General features: G+C 59.0%; 2 protein-coding genes across 2 annotated transcripts; one reads left to right on the top strand and one right to left on the bottom strand.

Annotated features, from left to right (window-relative positions):
- Positions 1 to 404: 404 nt before the first annotated feature.
- On the bottom strand, positions 405 to 2,744 carry CFAP184 (cilia and flagella associated protein 184). Its single transcript, XM_060655481.3, has one exon. It carries the CDS (start codon positions 2,610 to 2,612, stop codon positions 846 to 848), a length of 1,767 nt encoding a protein of 588 aa, XP_060511464.2. The 5' UTR covers positions 2,613 to 2,744; the 3' UTR covers positions 405 to 845.
- Positions 2,745 to 2,991: 247 nt separating this feature from the next.
- TADA2B (transcriptional adaptor 2B) lies at positions 2,992 to 18,837 on the top strand. Its single transcript, XM_078446309.2, has 2 exons — positions 2,992 to 3,463; positions 16,370 to 18,837. The coding sequence occupies exons 1-2, from the start codon at positions 3,194 to 3,196 to the stop codon at positions 17,360 to 17,362; spliced, it is 1,263 nt and encodes a 420-aa protein (XP_078302435.1). The 5' UTR covers positions 2,992 to 3,193; the 3' UTR covers positions 17,363 to 18,837.
- Positions 18,838 to 19,737: the final 900 nt, after the last annotated feature.

Here is a 19,737-nt window from a genome sequence, read left to right as displayed (position 1 = left end):
CAGTTGGTAGTCACTATTCCCTATACTGTGCACCTGGCCAAACGCAATACAATCATCATTTTGTCTTCACGGGAAAATAAAAGTGCATGGTTTTGTATAGACAAATGTGTTTCTTTAGAGGATCCAAGAAAACATTTCATTAGAATTGAAGACCGTCATTGAGCCAGAAACAAACGTGAACGGTCAAGCAGACTGAGCCCCCTGTCATGGCAAAAGGAAAGAGGACAAAACCACAGCTCCTTTTCCTATGTATCATTTCTCCTGTTTCCTGCGTCTTGTTACCCAGTCTTGTGACCCAGTCGCTCGTGCTGCCTACACACACCACGGTTTTAGATTCATCTAAAGAAATCAGGGAAATTTGAATTGAGGATGTACTACATATTCTAAATGTTCAGGACTACATATTTTAAAAATTCGAAGGGGATTTAATAATTGGCGTGCACAGGAAATTTCTTGGTCCCCTGCCTATTTGTCAGACCCTCCCACACGCGGAGGAGGAACCGTTTTCCTCGGGACTGGGGCATTGAAATTATGGAATTTCTCAGGAAAGGAAAGGCTTTTTAAAAGACAGCTTCTTGTGAGACGTTCGAGACATCGAGCCATCCCCGGTGTTTGTTTCTCTGGGCCTGTTTTAGTTAACGCCATGTAAAACCGACTGTTAACCCAATTTTGCTCTCAGGGCGGACTTGGAAGCTGAAAAATGATGAGGTCGATACAAAATACAGCTCCATTCCCAATACTGTAGGCCTTTTAAAGATGGCCACGAGTGGAGAATCGGATTTCAGGAGGGAGAAGAGTCGCTGAGATGGAAGGCGCTCTGCCGGCCCTTCCCATCGTCGTGTGCGTTAAGATGGGAGAAAGGCTTTGGCTTCCCGCATCTTCTGCTTCACGCCTCTGCAGGACATGACGAGCCTGGCGTGGTGGCGCTTCAGGGATTCCAGACGCTGCCTGAGCAGTTTTGCCTTGTCCACTTTGTCTTCCAGGTCGCAAAGGAGTGGCTCCTTGCCCAGAAGCCCACACTTCTGGTTCAACTTGATGTTGTCAATCCTCAGGCCGTCCCGGGCTTTCTTAGTCTTGGTCAAGATGTCCCTCCTTAGGGCTACCTGAGCCTCAGTCTCCAAAAGCTGTGACTTCTTGCATGCATTTTGTAAATCCACAAAGTGTAGCTTTTCCTTCACGTGGGTTACGATTTGCACGTCGTGGGTCACCTTGTTGCGCAGTTTCAAAAGTTCCTCATTGCGCTCCTCGACTTTTTCATTGAGGGTCTGGTTCTCAATCTTGAGCTGTTCGAAATCGATGAGGAGCAGACCCTCCGTCAGGTCCTCCTGGGCCCTCATCCGGGTCTCGAAATGCACCAAGCTCTGTTTCAGCTGCACGTTCTCTAGCCTCAGGGCGCTCATCTCCTTCTCCTTCTTATCCTCCAGCGCCTGGATCTGCTCCACCTGCCGCAGGGCGGCCTGGCGACCACCCCTCGTCCAGGAGCCGCCCATGGCCTGCACCATCACCTGCTTCTTGAGCGCCTGGAAGGCTCGCCATTCCCTCTCCACCCTGGCGAGCTCCTCCGTGCCCTCCCGCTTCAGCTGCTCCAGCTCCTGGTGATACCAGTCCAGGTCGTCTGCCCGCTGCTTCCTCAGCTCCTCCAGCATGGCCAGATAGCGCAGGTACGCTTGCTCTTTCCCCGGGGGCTCGGGCTCCGGGCCCTTGTCGGGCACCGGGGCTGCATCCGGGCCCTTCTTCTTGCGCAGCGCCTCGGAGATCTTGTGCTGCAGGTAAATGTTGTAGCGCTGGTAGTGGCCGCGCTCCGCCACCAGCGACTGGTACTGTTGCAGGAGCTCAGCGCGCAGCTGCTGCTCCTGCAGCCTCTGTACCTCTTCGGTCCATTCACCGTCCTCATCGTCGAGGCTCTCCTCCTCCTCGTCTTTCAGCTTTACCTGGCTTCTCCACGGGCTTCTCAGCAGGCCCAGCTCCTCCATTTCCTCGCTCTCCGCCCCCTCCCTCTCCTCCCCCTCGGCCTCCCGAGCCGACACAGCCTCTTCCCGGCCGGCGGTGGACAGAGGCAGAGAGACCTGCGACGGGGCTTCCTTCCTCCTGCGCTGGACCGCCGCTGCCGCCACCTTCTCTCTTTCCTTGTCCTCCTCTTCCTCCTCCTCCTCCTCCTCCTCCTCGTCCACCTCCCTGTCCCCCTCCTCCTCCGTCTCTGCCTCCGCCTGCTCCTCCGGTTCCGCGAGCCCGTCTTCAGGCCCCGGCTGGGCTGTCTCCTCAGGCCCGGCCTCAGCCGGCTCCGGGGGCTCGGGTCCCGGCTCGGGCGCGAGCTCGGCCGGCCGCTCCGGCTCTCCGGGCTCCGCCTCGCCCCCAGCCTCGGTGGCCGCCGGCCCTTCCCGGGGCTCGGCGGGCTCGGCGGGCTCGGCGGGCTCATCCTCGGCGGCGCCTCCTGCCGAAGCCTCTACGGTCCCCTGCTCCGGTTGCGACTCCGGCTCCGGCTCCGGCTCCGGCGGTTCGGCCGGGGACTGGAGGCCTGAGATGGCCTTGACCCCGGACAGCTTCGAGGACAGGCTCGCCACATCTCCGTCTTCCGCCTCGGGGTCCCCAGGGTGCTCGGAGAGGCCGTCCATCCTTCTCCAGCTCCGCAGGCACTACCGATCCCGGACGCCGGCTGTTGGGTTTCCAGGGGCAACCAGGGGCGCGCGCGGTGGGCCCGGCGATTGGCCAAGAGTAAGGCAGATGCCCGGCCCCCCCTCTCCCCGCCTCCGGAGACAGCGAGCCAATGGGAGGCCGCGGACGGACGACGGGCGGCCTTGATTGGAAGGGGGTGCAGGCTCGCGCCGCGCGGCCTTCCCGCCCATTTCCCGGCGCCGGGCCTGGGGCGGGGCGGCCTGGGGGCACCGCGGGGAGCGGGCGGCCGGCGCGAGCGGCGCGCAGGCGCAGCGCGGCGTGCCGGGCCCCCGCGAGGTGGCGCGCGCGGGGCGCCTGCGCGGTGCAGCCGGCGGCGGCGGCGGAGGCGGCGGCGGCGGCGGCGGCCGGGCCGGGCGCGAGGGCGCCTGCGTGCTGAGGCGGGACGCGGCCCGGCTGGCCGGCTCCGGCGGCGCCTGGGCGGGGCGGCGCGGTGGCGGCGGGCGCGGGCGGCGGTTGCTCGAGCGCGGCGGCGGGCGCGGGCGGCGGCGCGCTGACGGCGGCGGGCGGCGGGCGGGGGAAGATGGCGGAGCTCGGTAAGAAGTACTGCGTGTACTGCCTGGCCGAGGTGAGCCCGCTGCGCTTCCGCTGCACCGAGTGCCAGGACATCGAGCTGTGCCCCGAGTGCTTCTCTGCCGGCGCCGAGATCGGCCACCACCGCCGCTACCACGGCTATCAGCTGGTGGACGGCGGGCGCTTCACGCTGTGGGGGCCCGAGGCCGAGGGCGGCTGGACCAGCCGCGAGGAGCAGCTGCTGCTGGATGCCATCGAGCAGTTCGGCTTCGGAAACTGGGTGAGCGGCCGGCACGACGCGCACCTGCTCGCTCCGTGCCCGCGCCGGCGGGGAGGCGGGCGCAGAGAGGTGCAGCAACCCGCCCAAGGGCACACAGCCAGGAAGTAGCAAGGTGGGGGTTCGGACCGTGGCTTTCCTGACCTCAGGAGTACTTCCATAGGTGTTGGCCGAAGCCAGACACTGTGGGCAAGACCCGCGCCTGACCCGAGTCGAGTTGCCGGACGGGGACGGGTCGGCGGACTTGACAGAGCAGTAGGGGCGCGGACTGGCGAAGGACTCGGTTCTGCCCCGGGGGACGGTGGTGGTGGTGGTGGTGGTGGTGGTGGTGGTGGTGGAGGCCAGACAGGCTTTACTCCCGCCCTCCGCCTTCTCAGGCGTCCGTGCACTTGCTTTGTACACGGCCCCACTGGCTTTGTGCGGTTGTCGGGGCGTGTGCCCTGTGTCCCCCCGCAGGGACTCGTGGCTCCCGGGTCCCCCCCAGGCCCGGGACACCCTAGGAGGAGTGCTGGGTGAGTTCCGAACAAAGGAGCTTGGGCCGGGAGTGGGGTGTGGAGGCCCAGCTGAGAGGCCAAGGCGAGATCGGGGCTCGTGGAGGCCAGCGGGGTGGTGTGCTAGGCCCCTGGGGGGTGGGGGGAGAGGGGCTGCTCTTCTCTGGACAGTCTCTGAGGGGCTCCCCCCTTGGGGCCGGGCAGCTTTCATCCGTGTCCACCTGCAGGCGCGATGAGAAGTAGGGAGAGGAGCCACGACCCCAGCTCCTTAATCTTTCCAGACCCTTCCACACGAGGCCCTCCTTCCTTCCCCCAACCGGTATTTCATCTTGCTGCTGCTTCTCTGGCAATACTCCCCTCCTCCTGGGCTCCCTGTGGAAGACTTTTCCACACTTGTCCCCTCGTTCCCAAACCTGGCCTGCTTTCCTTTCCATGAAGTGAGCCAGCCTCCGGGGACTAATACCCATTCTGCAGCCTGGGAATCCTTCCTCTTCTCTCAACTCCCCAGACACGCACCGCTCCGCGAATCCTCACCTGAGCGCCAGCGTGGCGATGGCCATCCTCTGAAAGCCTCATTTTGTCTTGAAATGCGTTGATGTGCATTGAGCGTCTGCTCTGAGCGCACTGCGCAGTGCTGAAGGACTCTGCAGGAAAGAAAGGCCTCGTCTCTGGCTTCAAGCGGCCCTCAGTCGTTTGAGCCAGGGCCTCTTCCCTAAGTTCCAGCCTTCGATGGTGAGCCGTTACCGGACGTCCTCCCTGCTCATCGCTCTGACATCTTGACCCTACGTGACCCAGACCTGCCCCCACCTCACTGAGTTTCGCAGACCGCAGACTCAGAGCCCTCTGTCCGCGGGTCCTTCTTCCAGGCCCAGTGGGGCAGCAGCTGTATCTCCAGCGTATTTCCAGAACCTAACCACTGCCCACAACCTTAGTACAGGCTGGTGTTTCTCTCTTGCCTTGACCACCTCTGGGGCCTCCTTAGCTGGTCTTCCTGCTTCAGTCTTGTGCCCTCCAGCCCATTCTGTGCACCATGATCAGAGTGATCTTTGCGGACATGTCCCAACGCATCGACGTTCGGTGGCTTCCCGGTCTACCTAGAGTAAATCTCATGGCCTCCGGAGACCTCAGCTGCTACCCCTTTGATCACTTTTTCCCTCTTCTGCTTAGGGTGCTCTTCCTCCCGATCACGGCTCGTCACTGGCCTTTCTGCTTCCACATCAGAGCCTCGCAGAGGCTTCCCTCTCCGTTCTCACCGCACTTCTCTCTGCAGTCGTTGCCAAAAATAGCTCAGGTGGCCCCAGCGCTTTACTGAGTGCCAGGCAGTGTGCTGAGCAGTTTGTTTCCCGTGAAATCTTCCCGGCAGCCCTGGGCAGCGCGTTTTGAACTGAATAGCTACACGTCAGAGTCTGCACTCCCAGCTGCCCTGCTCCCTGGTCCACGCTGCCTTCCCTGCAGCACCGTGGGGAACACATGAGGACTAAACTGTCTGTAGTATTTTGGGGGGAGCGTGGGGCTGGAAGGGGGCCCCCTCCAAAGCACTACTCTTGAAACGAACGTGCACGGGAATCACCTGGGGAGCTTGTCGGACTGTGGATTCCTCCTCAAAGCAGCCAGCAGTCTCAGCTCTTAGAAGAGACAAAGCCGGAGGAGGAGGGGCTCGGGCCTGGGTGCCGAGGGGGCTTCTCCCTGCCGAACCCGCGGTGGGTTCAGGGGGAGGCCAGATTCTGCCTGCTGACCACGCCTGGAGTGCTGCCAGACTGCGGGCTCTCGTGTCTCTCTAGCTGTGCGCTCTCGGGCCACCTGCTCTGCCCGCTAGACTTCATTGTGCTTCATCCGAGGCTCTTCTGCAGTTGTGCGTCGTGGGGTTTCCTTCCGAGCACACGTCCAGGTACGTGCACATAAGCGACGTGTCCCACGTGTGCCGTATTTAGCATGTGCCCGTTCGGAGTGAGGCTCGTGGCATGCGTACCCCGTCACGTGCTTTTCACAACAGCTCCGGGAGTGGGTTTTGAGTTCACAGGCGAGGAACAGCGACTTGGAGAATTTAAAATACTTGTCCAGGATGCTTCGGCTTTTGTCACCCGTAGAGTCAGGGCTCGGGTGCGGGCCTGGCTGATTCCGAAGTGTGGGCCTTAACCTCTCGCGTAAGAGCATTAAGTACTGTGGGTCAGAGGCTGGGAGCTTACCGGTGCAGCTAAAGGTGTGGCCGGCCTGGAAGGGCTTTTCAGAGAGGCAGAGTCTTGACCTGGGTCAGTGGGAGGTCAGTGTACGGGACGGGAAGCGGGGAGATGGCCAGGGGACCAGGGGAGTGCAGGGTTCACGGCTGGGGTGCCGTGTGGAGAGAGGCGGCACACGGATCCCTGGCAGTGATGTAGAGGAAGGTGAGCCTGTTCGCTCTAATTTTTCAGATGTCACATGTGACCTGTTACCTCCAGATGGCATTGCTCTGTGTGGGATTCCTGGCGGGGGGGGGGGGGGGGGAGGGGGGTGAAGTCAGGCGCTGTTTGCTCCCATTTGCCCGAGGGCTGAAGCGCAGACTCAGGGACGGTGTGGCTGAGGGACCTCACGGTGAGCCCGGGGGGGTTTGCGGACGAACTGTGTAGCTGCGCTCTGACACTGTGTGCCCGTGTCTTTGAGGAGGGTGGGGAGATGCCTGTGAATATGACACCAGGGAAGGGTTGACAGGTGGACAGTGAGCCAGAGTCACATCACAAGGGTGTCGAGAGCCTGGAAGCAGCCGGTTTTGTGGTGGGTGCTGCTCATGTTCAGAGCTAAGAGATACAGATCTTGCTGGAAACCGCTGTGGGTGAAGGAACGTGGCAGAGCCGGAATTTGACCCAGGTCCCCTGACTCCATGCCCAGAACCATCTGTCTCTGGTTTCCTGAGTGCATGCAGAGTTCCCTGAGGAGTCCCAGATTCCCAGGCACCCCCCCCCCCCCCCCACCCCAGACCTCCTGAATTGGCATCCGTAAGGGTCTGGAAATATGTGCTTATAGAAAGACCCCCATGGAGTTCGGATGCGGTCCACGCAGCCATGTTTGGGAACCGTGGGAACGTTCACCTTCTCACCAAGGCAGAAGGCCCTTCTGCGTGTTGGTTAGAACGGGTAGGCCCGTCCCAGGAGCATCCTGACAGTGGGGTTCTTAATTGCCATCAAGGAGAGGGAGGGGGAGGGAAGAGCCCAGCTGGAGAAGCCAGCCAGAAGTAAGAGATTTATGCAGGGCAGTGGTTTTCAAACTGCAGTGTGACTCAGAACACGCTGGGCAGGGGTGGGGGTGGGGGGACGCGTGTTAAAACACAGACCTTGCCCCCTCCTGCCTTGGTTCTGGGTTTAGAGTCATAGGTCTGGGGCCTTGGGGTCTGGTGTGAGAATTCACATTTCTAACAACTTCGTGGGCGATGCTGGTGGTGCTGGGGCTGGTTCGGGGACCCTACCGTTAAGAACCTTTGATGTAGAGAGAGTAAGACCCCCTTTTTTTTTATTGTGGTAAAACACAAATAACATTTATCATTTTAACCATTTTTTAAAAAAATTTTTTTAACATTTATTTATTTTTGAGACAGAGAGAGAGAGCATGAACAGGGGAGGGTCAGAGAAAGAGGGAGACACAGAATCCGAAACAGGCTCCAGGCTCTGAGCTTGTCAGCACAGAGCCCGACGCGGGGCTCGAACCCACGGACCGCGAGATCATGACCTGAACCGAAGTCGGACGCTTAACCGACTGAGCCACCCAGGCGCCCCAACCATTTTTTTAAAGTAAGTTCTACGCCCAGTGTGGGGCTTGTGCTCACGACCCCGGGATCCGGAGTCACATGCTGTACTGACGGAGCCCACCAGGCGCCTCTGTTTTAGCCATTAAAAAAAAAATTTTTTTTAACATGTATTCATTTTTGAGAACGGAGAGAGACAGAGTGCGAGTGGGGGAGGGAAAGAGAGACAGAGGGAGACACAGAATCCGAAGCAGGCTCCAGGCTCTGAGCTGTCAGCACAGAGCCCGACGCGGGGCCGTGAACTCACGAACCGCGAGATCATGACCTGAGCCGAAGTCGGACACTTAACTGAGCCACCAGGCGCCTCTGTTTTAGCCATTTTTAAGTGTCCGATTCAGTGACATTAGTTACGTTCACACTGTCGGACAGCCATCCCCACCAACCACCTCCAGAACTTTCTCACCGTCCCAGACAGAAACTGTACCTGTTTACACAACGGCGCCCTGCTCGCCCCGCCCCCAGCCCCGGGCGCCCACCTCCTGCCTTCCATCTGGGAATTTGGCTCCTCTTGGGACCTCACATAAGAGGAATTCCCCACCATTTGGCTTTTTGTGACTCGTTTCTTTCACTTAGCTTAACACCCTCAAGGTTCATTCACGTAGCGTGTCACAAAGTCCTTCCTGTTTAAGGCCGAGTAACATTCTGTGCGTCCGTCCGTCCCACTGTCCATCCGACCGTCCGTCTGGCGCGGATGCCCGGGCTGCTCCCACCTGTGCTGTTGGGAGTTGGCCGCGGTGGGCACGGGTTGCACACGTGTGGGAGGCCGCACCTGCCCTTCTTTCGGGTAAACGCCTCGCGGTGGAATGACTGGGTCACCTGTTTCCTGTTTTGAGGCCCCGTCGTGCTGTGACACACTTGGTGAGGCTGTCACAGGTGTATTCGACCCGAAAGGCTCTCGTCCCCTCGAGGGCCAGTCACAGCTGTGTGAGTTCTCTGAATTTAGAGAGGAACTGAGGATTGCAGGACGCTCCCACGTAAGCGGATTCAGGGGCCAAGGGAAATGGGGTCCCCGGAACAGCTGGTGACCTGTAAGGACCGACGACAAGCCGGCGTTGGTCGTCGGCCTCTGGTGTGGGAGGTGGCACCGACCACCAGTGTGTCTGCGGGGGAGGCGGGGGCTGCACGGGGACGGCCCGGGCTTGGTGGCCGAGCAGCGGGTGCCCCGTCCTCCCAGCCCCTGAGAGGCGGGTGGCTCTTCTCTAACCTCTGCGGGTGACCGGAGGCCGGACCGGGCGGGATGCAGCCGGGAGACGAGGCCCGGGTGGTTAGGCCGGTGACCGGTCAGGCGACACTGGGCCCGGCGGGCGCACATCCCACAGCTCGGGAGGGACCGTGTCCCGCTGTGCTGGGCTCGCAGACTTGGCTGAGCGAGCTGCCAGGCAGGAGAGCGGGAGGCCGGCCACGGAGCTCTGGGTCTCGTCCCCCCTTTTTCTCGGGGCCGGAGCCAGAGCGGTCCCTCCTTGCCCGTTAGGACACGGACATCCCTCAGCTCTCTGTTCTTCACTGGCCCTGTGCAGGCCTCTGCTCCCTTCTGCTGTCCCCAGCTGCTCCTGGGGCCTCCGCTTGCAGGGCGGTCCAGGGACCCGTGGGTTTGTGTGCTGGGCCTTCTGGCTGCTTCTGTCTCTTTGAAGCTTCTTGCCTTGAAGAAGAAGGAAGCTCCGCCTCTGAGTCTGGCTCCCGAGCACTTGGGGAGGCAAGCCAGCCGGGGCCTCTGCCTGGTGCCTCCAGGGCAGGTGCTGCTGGTTGAGGAGGGGTATTGCGGAGGGGTGTGCCCTGAGGGCCGGGGGGTAGCAGGGCTCCTGCCCGGGGAGGTGCTCTGGGAAGCTACAGGTAGCAGAGCCGGCCTGTACACGAAGAGTGCACGTACCCCAGACATTGCGGGGTGGGGGGGGGGCGCTGAGCTGGAGACGGTGTTGTTCTGGGAGCGTGGAAGCCCCGCGGTCTGGCCCCGCTCTGCCTTTTTAAAGGATCGGGAGGCATTTGACGGCACAGCTCTCCCGGCGGTGCGCACCGTGCCACTGCCCCGCCAGATGCCCCGGATGACAGTGGCGACAGGGACGTGTGCTCTGGAGCGAGACTGCCGGCTCCGGAAGCCCCGGGGGGAGCTGCAGCCGAGGTTTGAGCTGCTCGTCTGCGCAGTGGGGCTGACGGGGGATGCGTCCAGGTGACCCGTGCAGACGCACACACCTGTCCGTTGTGACGATGGTTTACTTTATCCTAACAAAACCCTGTGAGAGGAGGGACGACAGATGAGGAAGCAGAAGTCGGGAGGGTGAGGATCACAGTCCACGAGCGGCCCAGCCAGAACCCGCACCTAGCTCGGGGGGTTACCGCAGGCTCCCTGGAGGAGGGGACCTGGGTGTGGGGCGAGAACGAGCTGCGTGAGCGACAGCAGCCCGCCCCCGGCCGGGGCCGTGCGTCACCTGCTCCCCCCAGCAGCACGACGCAGGTGGTGGTGGTGCTTCCCTAACTCAGATGAGGAGACGGAGGCACTGGGAGCTTAAGTCATTTGTCCAGGCGCTCAGTGCGGGTGGAGCCTGGCGGCACCCAGAAAGGGCTTTGCCAGCGGGGCTTCCAGGGCACCTGTGGCGTGTGGGGTCTGACTGGGGCGAGCGCGGAGCTGAAAGGCCCTTTGGGAGCATGTGTGTCTTCCGGCCGACCTGACAGATTCGTGCTGCCCAGACCCCCGGACTTGGTGGACTCGTGACGTTGGCAAAAAAAAAAGTTCCGAAGGCTGAGTTGCTAACTTCAAGTTTGCCGGGTGCGGATATTTAAAAAAGGAAAAAGGTCCATTTAAAAAAGGAAAAGGACTAATTGGGCATTAGTACTGCCCAATAAGAACAACGTAATCTGGCAAAGAAGGGCCGTCCTTTAAGTGGAAACGTTTAGCTTTATGGGAGACCCTTACATCATCTCTGTGTTTTATTTAATTTTAGTACCTAAAAATATTTTTTTAACGTTTATTTTTAAGAGACAGAGTGTGAGTGGGGGAGGGGCAGAGAGAGAGGGAGACGCAGAATCCGAAGCGGGCTCCAGGCTCCGAGCTGTCTGCGCAGAACCCGACGCGGGGCTTGAACCCATGAACCAGCGAGATCGTGACCTGAGCCGAAGTCAGACGCTTAACCCACTGAGCCACCCAGGCACCCCTTTAATTTTACTAATTTTATTTATTTTAAAGTTTATTATTTTGAGAGAGAGGACACAAGTGGGGGAGGGGCAGAGAGAGAGAGGGAGAGAGAGAATCCCAAGCAGGCTCATGCCCAGCACAGAGCCCCACATGGGGCTCCATCTCACGACTGTGAGGTCACGACCTGAACCAAAACCACTTAACTGACTGAGCCACCCAAGTACCCCTTGTCCCTGTGTTTTAAAATTTTCCCCTTCGGGCTCTGTGCTGGCAGCTCGGAGCTTGGAGCCTGTTCCGGATTCTGTCTCCCTCTCTCTCTGCTGCTCCCCTGCTCGTGCTCTGTCTCTCTCTCAAAAATAAATAAATAAACATTAAAAAAAAATTAAAAAAAATAAAAGCGGGGGGCGCCTGGGTGGTTCAGTCGGTTGAGCGTCCGACTTCGGCTCAGGTCATGATCTCACGGTTTGTGAGTTCGAGCTCCGCGTCGGGCTCTGTGCTGACAGCTTGGAGCCCGCTTCTGATTCTGTGTCTCCCTCTCTCTCTGCTCCTCCCCTGCTCGTGCTCTGTCTCTCTCTCAAAAATAAATAAATAAACATTAAAAACATTTTTAAAGCTTTTCCCCTTGATCACGGGCCGGCGCGGTCTGAGAGGCAGTGGACTCGCCGATAGGAGGCTGATAGGAGCCTCTAAAGGTTTGTCAGGCAGGAGTGGCCCCGCTGGGTCCGCTTTTGTCTGGAGGGTGTGCCTGGCAGACAGGCCTAGCTGAGGAAGCGTTTGGGCGGCTGCAGGCATGTGCAGGCCACAGAACAGAGGAGAGAGACCCCGAGCGGCTCCGCTGGCGGGAGCCGGCCCACACACCTCGCCCACGATTTCTCTGGACTGTCCTCTCCTTCCTGTCCCTGCTCAGGTGCTGGAGGCTAGCTCCAGTGAGCCATGAAAGGGCCGGAAGGAGACCAGACCGCCCAGAGAACCCAGTGGAGTCGTGACTCACTGGGGTGCTTACTTCCTGTCCTGGAGGGGAGGCGTCCTAGTGGGAGTCCAGTGACCTTGGAGAGTAGACTTTAGAGCCCCGGTCAGCGTCCTGGAGGCGTGTTTTCCTTGATTTTTCAAAGGACTTTAAGGAAGTAGCGGACCTGTCTCTCCTTATCTTTTTCCAAAAGCGGCGTCCTTGTTTTTAGTTAACATAAAGAAACAAAACTGGGATTGTGTTACTATAGACTGTGGGGTGCCGACCCACACGCTCCTTGCGTTGGGGAACACCAGCTGCAGGGTACATTTGTGTGGTTTCATTGAGTTGTACTTGAGTTGAACTTGCCTGTCCAGATCTTTTCCCCCAAACCCACTTTGTTGCTTCTGCCTGCCCATCCAGCTGCGTGTCTGCCTGTCCATCTGTCCGTCGTCTATATTAAGCAGAAACTTGGGTCTTGAACACGTGAGGGAAAGAACTGCCCTGGCACCGCTCTGCTGCTGTCACCTGTGGCGCTGTAGAGAGGTGACAGGACACTTTGTCCCTCACGAGAGGGAGGCAGGTCTTGCGTGACTGCTGACACGTGAAGATTAAACATTGAGGGGGTGGCGGGCAGGATGCCAGGATAAGGTGGGGTGCTGTGTCTCTTGCCGTGTTTAACCCTCTTTTAAAATACATTCCGTACTGTAATTCAGCTCCACGGAACCTGTCTGTCCTCTGTGGGTTCTTGTTAGAGCCAAAGCTGTGTCTTCACTCTCGTTTAGACTGTTCCATTGTCATCTTACTCTCTATTTCAAAGTCTTTGAAAATTCAGGTTTTGTGTGTTTTCCCGGGCCTTCGTCAGTGATCGTTAAACTAAGGTAGCGGCCCCCGGGGGCGATTCTCTTCCAGTGGCAGCTGATGGCCAGCATCATTCCCGGCAGGTCTGTTAGCTGTCATTGGGCAACGGATGAGGTTGATCAGTCAGGGGGGTCCTGGGCCCCTGGTGACAAGACGCTGGCCCCTCTAATTTGTGGCTTCGTAAATACTCATAACCTGGGTCCATGTGAGAGTCCGAATCCCCCTCTGTTACGCGAAGAGGGGCCGCGCGTCCGGAGCGTCGGCACAGCTGGCCGACCTGCCTGGCCAGGTGGGGAGCCCGGGCTGTGGGCGTGAAGCAGGAGACACCTCGTGTTCCGAGCCGCGGTCACTGGTCAGCCTGCATCCATGTGTCCCTAGGAGGGTGCATGTTTGTAGAGCGTGACGTTGCTGTTGTCACCTGCCTGTGAATGCAGAGCAACACTGCATCTGTCCGTGGCTGGGGGGGGGGTGGGGGGCGCTGTTCACGTAACGGTAGAGTCCTCTCTTAAGTACTGTTTTCTTTTTTAACATTTGGATGTAAATCTTAGCATTCTTTAACAGGGAATTAGGAGGCAGAATTTAACTTTACTTTAAAAAAAAATGTTATTTATTTTGAGAGAGAGCGCATGTGCAGCGGGGGAGGGGCAGAGAGGGAGAGAGGATCCCAAGGAGACCCTGCACTGTCAGCACAGAGCCCGACTCGGAGCTCGGTCCCGTGAACCGTGAGATCATGACCCGAGCCGAACTCAAGAGTTAGATGCTTCGTTAACCAAGCCACCCAGGTGCCCCTTAACTTTATGTTTTAAATTAATAACTTTTATTTTAGATTCATTCAGAGAAGTGAAAAAATAGTACACAAAGTTCCCATATACATCCGTCCCATAAACCTCCCAAAATGTTAGCATCTTGCATGAGTACGGTGTAGTTCCAGAAAGCAGGACGTTTGCATCGATGGCAGAACCGTTCTCTCACCGCGGACCGGCCAGGGGCCCACCCGGGAGCCCCCGGTGATGTCTCGCTGCCGCGTCTCCTCCAGTCCGGATGGTTCTTCCTCTGTCTCTTGTGACTGTGACACGTCCGGGGGGTGCTGGCTGGTATTTTGTTCAGCTGTACTTCGGGTTTGGCTGCTGTGCTGTGGTGCCAGGTCCTGGGCCCACAGCCATGCGCAGAGTGGGACAGAGTCCCTCTTCTGACGCTTCCTCCCATCGGGGGATTGCTCCTCACGATTTAAAATCGGACAATGTGTTCATACAGCTGGAAACAGTTCAGCTGGAAACAGGTGTATGTGGAGTGGCTCCTTCCCAGCTCAGCCCTGCTGCCCCGGGTGGCCGAGTGTCCTGTCGTGTCCTGATGTAGCCCCAGCAAATAGCATCTTGTCTTCCAGCTCTTTTGCACAAAAGTAGCGGCGTGTACACACGCTCCCGTGATGCGTTTGCACTTGCCTTGCGTGTGTGAGGGGACCGTTGCTGGGCGAGGGCGGTCCCGTGTGTCCCTGCTCCGACCCGGTGCTCCGAGGCTTCCCTGCGGTTTCTGTTCTCTGCTCTCGTTCCCACAGTGTCAAAGGTGATCGGAAGAACCTCTAAACCAATAAATAAAAATACCTTGGTTTGGTCAGATACGATTCGATGTGACTCCTCAGAACCCTTCTGTTTTTCCGGATTTAAATTTCATCCTGGATGTGGTGCTCTGAGCATCCAGTGGTTTCTGAAAGGCAGATTGCCGAGGTTCGGGGTGAGCAGACGTTCTCTGGGAGGGCGGCTCGGCTTCTGCACGCTCGCAGCCGCTGTCTCTACAGGTCTCCTCTCCCGGCCAGGGAGGGAGCCGAGGCCTGGGCCCGACTTCGTAACCGCGCGAGCCCGGATTTGCGGCCCGGCCCCTCCGAGCCTCCGGTGAAGGGGCACCCCAGTCCCTCCCCCAGGAGGCTCCCCGGACGCCCGACTCTGAATTGGCAGGGGCCGCGGCCACTGAGGTGAGGGGTGGAGGAGCCGACGGGCGAGGCTTGGCCATGCCGCGGGCTGCCCGGCCAGGCCACTGGGGGCTCAGGCTGGGCACACGTGGGCATTTCCGCCCTCCGGATCTTCCCGAAAGGGATGGTGTCGGGGACGGTGTTCTTCCGGCGCGGCTCGCCAGGGTAGAAGGACACCCACCGGCCTGTGCTGGCCACCCCCTCACTCTTGCAGAGCCGGCTCCTGCACCGGAAGCCTCTGCCCCTGCTCTGTCCACGGTGCCCGCAGCACTTGTGGGGGCGAGGGGCTGACCCCTATCTCCCTTACTGGTAAGAACCCGAGGCCCAGAGATGGGAAGTGACCAGCATGGGTCACACGGGGGCAGCAGATGCTGGGGATGATTGTGACTTGGTTTGTTTTTTGGGGTTTTTTTTTTAGGGGGGGGGGGAGCCAGATGCTTCCTGGGAAATATAATGAACAGATTTGATGCAAATGATAATGTTTTAGAGAAGTTAATCATGTCCACAGTCCATCTCCTTAAGACCAGAATCTGGTTTTGCTTTAATTTTCCCTTTCTTGGCAAGAGGCCTCTGCCATTAGGCCCCAGCATCGCCCCTGTCCCCGGGCCGTGGAGCCCTGCACTGGGCACTTGGTACCCAGTGGGAAGAGTGCCCCGTGTGCCTGAGGTGCGGGCCGGATGTGGGGTGGGAGCGTGGCCCTCCCACAGCGCCCCATTTGTCACCAGTCAGCCCCAGTGGGTGGGCTGCTTTCTTGGATTCCAGTTTGGCCTTTGGGGGTGCAGAGACCACCCCAGTCTTGCAGGGGTGAGTGTCACTGGGGCGCAGAGCAGCTGGTGTGGGGCCCTGGCGGCCGCCAGAGCCGAGAGAGCAGAGTGCAGGGTGAGTGGGGGCTGGAGGCGGGGGCCGAGTGGCTGCCGGTGAATGAGTGCGCATTTCGGGCAGCTACTTTGTGAAGTGGCTTTAGCGGTTGACTAAGGAAGAGGCCTCTTGGCAGAAGGAAAAGATTGGGGGAGCTGTATAATTTCCTCTCGTTAATAACCCTGTGTTCACGGGTCACCTTCTGTGGGAGTGAGTGCTCGCAGCACCGGGCGGATTTTAACTACCCGCCTGTGGACGCCGTCATCAGTGATGGTCCCCAGCCCTTTGAAAGGCATTTACCCGGTCCTCTGCACCTCCACCTAGGAAAGGGACAGGCTGCCACCTCCCTACCCCCCGGGGGCCCTGGAGGCGGGCAGTGCCGTGGAACAGGGTCCCTCCTGTGGCCGGGAGCCCTGGGCGGGCAGCTCTGGTCGCACTGGGAAGAGGCAGGGCACCTCAGGAGCTCTGTGGCCACTGCCCACCCGTGTCCTGTTCCGCTCACAGAGGGGGGACAGTCTGCTGCCCCCGAGAGTGCAGGGTTTGCAGTGGGCTCTGCTGGTCCTTTGCAAGGACCCAGGAGAGCAAAGTCTGGACCTGAGATGGGGGTTCCGGTGTCAGCGTGCAGCCGACTCCAGCGGTGAGCCCCGGCAAGCTGTGCCTGCCCCGGGTCATCCCTGCCCGTATGGTCCTTGACGGCTCCTTCTAGTGCCCACGTCCCTGCCATGGGCCCAGCTTACAAGAAGGGGCCATCGAATGCCCTTTGGGGGTGGGGGAGGCGTGGACAGGAAGCGGTCCAGGCACACCTTTGTGAAAATGCTCAGCGAACCGTGCAAGCCCCGAGCCCGACACTCCGACTTTGGGAATAACTTGTGACCTCTGTCGTTGTAGGAAGATATGGCCGCTCACGTTGGAGCTTCCCGCACCCCCCAGGAGGTGATGGAGCATTACGTAAGCATGTACATCCACGGAAACCTGGGGAAAGCCTGCATCCCCGACACCATCCCCAACCGGGTGACCGACCACACGTGCCCCAGCGGAGGGCCCCTCTCTCCCAGCCTCACCACCCCCTTGCCTCCCCTAGACATCTCGGTGGCCGAGCAGCAGCAGCTGGGCTACATGCCGCTGCGCGACGACTACGAGATCGAGTACGACCAGGACGCCGAGACGCTCATCAGCGGGCTCTCGGTCAACTACGACGACGAGGACGTGGAGATCGAGCTGAAGCGCGCGCACGTGGACATGTACGTGCGCAAGCTCAGGGAGAGGCAGCGGCGCAAGAACATCGCCCGCGACTACAACCTGGTGCCCGCCTTCCTGGGCAAGGACAAGAAGGACAAGGAGCGGCCGGCCAAGCGCAAGATCACCAAGGAGGAGAAGGAGCTGCGGCTGAAGCTGCGGCCGCTCTACCAGTTCATGTCGTGCAAGGAGTTCGACGACCTGTTCGAGAACATGCACAAGGAGAAGATGCTGCGGGCCAAGATCCGCGAGCTGCAGCGCTACCGGCGCAACGGCATCACGAAGATGGAAGAGTCGGCCGAGTACGAGGCGGCGCGGCACAAGCGTGAGAAGCGGAAGGAGAACAAGAGCGCGGCGGGCGCCCGGCGGGGCAGGGAGGACGGCAAGGACGGCGAGTTTGCGGCCATCGAGAACCTGCCCGGCTTCGAGCTCCTGTCCGACCGCGAGAAGGTGCTCTGCAGCTCCCTGAACCTGAGCCCCGCGCGCTACGTGACCGTGAAGACCATCATCATCAAAGACCACCTGCAGAAGCGACAGGGGATTCCCTCCAAAAGTCGCCTGCCCAGCTATTTGGACAAAGTGCTGAAGAAACGGATTTTAAATTTCCTCACGGAGAGTGGCTGGATCTCCAGGGACGCCTCCTGAAGCAGCGTGGAGAGTCGGGGCGCGGCTCCGGGAGGGAGCCAGGAGGGCCGGGGGTGAGGGTGGGGGAAGGAAGCGCTTTTCCCCCCACCCGCTGTTGCTCTTTTTTAAGCAAATTGAGTTCCTTTCTTTTAGGCTATAAATTCTTTTCGTGGCCCTCTGAAAGAAGCAATAGTAACGATTTTACGTCGGGTCACGGGGGACGCCGATACAGGTCTATTTTAACGTAGTCCTAAGGTGATACCTTAAGGTGACGATTGGCCTCTATGTTCAGTCTGGGGTTATGAGATTGGGTAACTTCCTTTTGCGTCTTCCCTTTGGTACGCAACTCGTGCTGTGGGTAAGAGGAGTGACTTTCCGCCCGCCCGCCAGCTGCCAGCTTTACCCTGTGACATGACCTGTGGCTGGTGCTGGGGGCTCCCTTGGAGGTGGGGGGGGGGGTATGGCCACCCACGCGGACACCCCAGCACAGCCCCAGCACACGGCACTTTAGGTGGGGGCCAGGGTGGGGCAGGTAGGAAGTGAGGCCGGAGAAGCACGGGAAGTTTCCGCCTGAGCTTTAGAGGAAGACTCGGGTTGAACAGGGTCCAGATGAGCTTCTCCTTGACTGTCGGCAGCGTGGGGTTCCAGCTTGTAGTTCCCAAGTCGGGAAACCGCCCCTTGCCCGTTTCCGCTCACTTGGGGCAGGCACAGGAGCCCTGGGCAGGCTCCCTTGTGTGCGGAAGGGGCCGGGGGGAGCTTGGGTGCGGGAGGGTTAGCGTGGGTGCCGGGATTGAGCCAGCTCGGGGCTGCCGCTTGCTGCTCTAATGCTTGCGGCGCGTCTTACTCGGAAGAACTCGTTTTAGAAGGTTTACGCCTCTGAGTTCTGGAGTACACTTTCTCCAGGATTCTCATCGCGGTCGCAGTTACCTTTTTCCGCTGAAACTGACCTTGACTGTGCTAGCTTGGCTTAAGCATCTTTGGGTGGTGGCCGGCGTTCTGCAGACCGGCCGGCTGGACTGGGCTGCTCACACAGCAGGGTCTGGCGGAGGAGGGAGTCTGGAGGACGAGGCCCTGCCTTGCTCCTCTGGGTCCCCGTCTTGGACCGCTCGCCTCGGCTTTTGCCCAGGGCCCTCATTCATGGATGTACACGGTACCTTCCTTCTGGAACTTGAGTCATTTGTCTTCCTGCTGCTCAGGGTTGGTTCTCATGTCTTAAGACCCTGCTTTAGAGTCAGAGTGACCGCAGACCCCAGCACCCCATTCTTCCTGGAGCTCATCCTGCCTCTCCTGCCCCCATAGCTACCAAGAGACTCGACCTTCCAGAATGTTTGGGCTTGAAGTTAACATTAAAGTGAAGTTATTTGAAAGACAAGAGAAAAAAAGACCCTCATCATTTCCAAGGACTTAATTACGGTGCCTTTTCCTTTCTTTTTACACCCTCCTGTCCCCCAGGGTAAATTTTTCAGCATTAAATAAAGCATTTCAAATATACTGTATGTGGCTTTAGTTGTAAAGTACATTGCATGCTGGCAGAAAGCGCTGTTAGCTAAGCCCAGGACTTCTCTGTGGACAGAAGGGAGAAAACCAGTGAGCAGTAGTACTACTCACGAGGCCACCTCTGCATCATCCCCCCCCCCCCCACGAGGCCACCTCTGCATCGTCCCACCCCCCCCCCCCCCCCCCACTCCCGCCCGCAGGGTAACTATGGTTGGCAGAGGGCAGTGCCGTCTACCACGGAGCAGTGATGGAGACGGTGCTTCGTGTTGACGGGAGTCTTAGCCAGTGATTCTCACCTGAAGCTCCTGGCCCAGCAGCATCTGTCCTGGGAAGCTGCTGGAATCGCGGAGCCTTGGGTCCCGCCCAGCCCTGGAGATTTGGAAACTGTAGGGCTGGGGCCCTTCGAGCAGGTTTTTTTTTGAGTCTTCCAAGTGCCTGGGATGCAAGCTGTTAGCTACTCTGCTGTTGGCATTCATCGGATGTTCTACATCCGGTTCTTGGTTTGGTGAGGTTGCCAGACTTAAGCTTAAGAAGCAAAAGATCCCTGTCAATGTGTGGCCTAGGCCAAGGGCTATCAAATGACAAATGTGCTTAAGCAAGTTTTTAGTGTATGTATCTTTTGGAGAGTAAGAAGAATTTATTTAGGCTTGACTGTTTTAAAACACAGTGAATGCCTAACTTACGCTAAAGCACTAACACGACAATGTGTTATGAGAAAAAGTGACTTTATCATGGGTTGCCTCTTACCCCGTCACCTCCAGCTATTACGGTCACGCTAGTCCTTACTGCTCCTGCTGGCTCAGAGTCCTTGAGTTTCCATACGTAATGCTCCTGAAAAATCAGCCCCCATAATCCCATGGAATTGGTTTGTTTTCAAAATTTAAACAGACTTTGAGCCA

Source organism: Panthera onca, chromosome B1, assembly GCF_046562875.1.
Source record: "Panthera onca isolate mPanOnc1 chromosome B1, mPanOnc1 haplotype 2, whole genome shotgun sequence".
NCBI lineage: Eukaryota > Metazoa > Chordata > Mammalia > Carnivora > Felidae > Panthera > Panthera onca.
The sequence above is the reverse complement of the archived record's forward strand: the minus strand, read 5'-3'. Positions and strand labels throughout refer to the sequence as shown.

Excerpts from the sequence above, each read along its gene's own strand:
- CFAP184 (XM_060655481.3), bottom strand. The coding sequence starts at position 2,612 with ATGGACGGCCTCTCCGAGCACCCTGGGGACCCCGAGGCGGAAGACGGA.
- TADA2B (XM_078446309.2), top strand. The coding sequence starts at position 3,194 with ATGGCGGAGCTCGGTAAGAAGTACTGCGTGTACTGCCTGGCCGAGGTG. Across the intron at positions 3,464-16,369 it reads AGTTCGGCTTCGGAAACTGG|GAAGATATGGCCGCTCACGT; the intron begins GTGAGCGGCCGG and ends CTGTCGTTGTAG.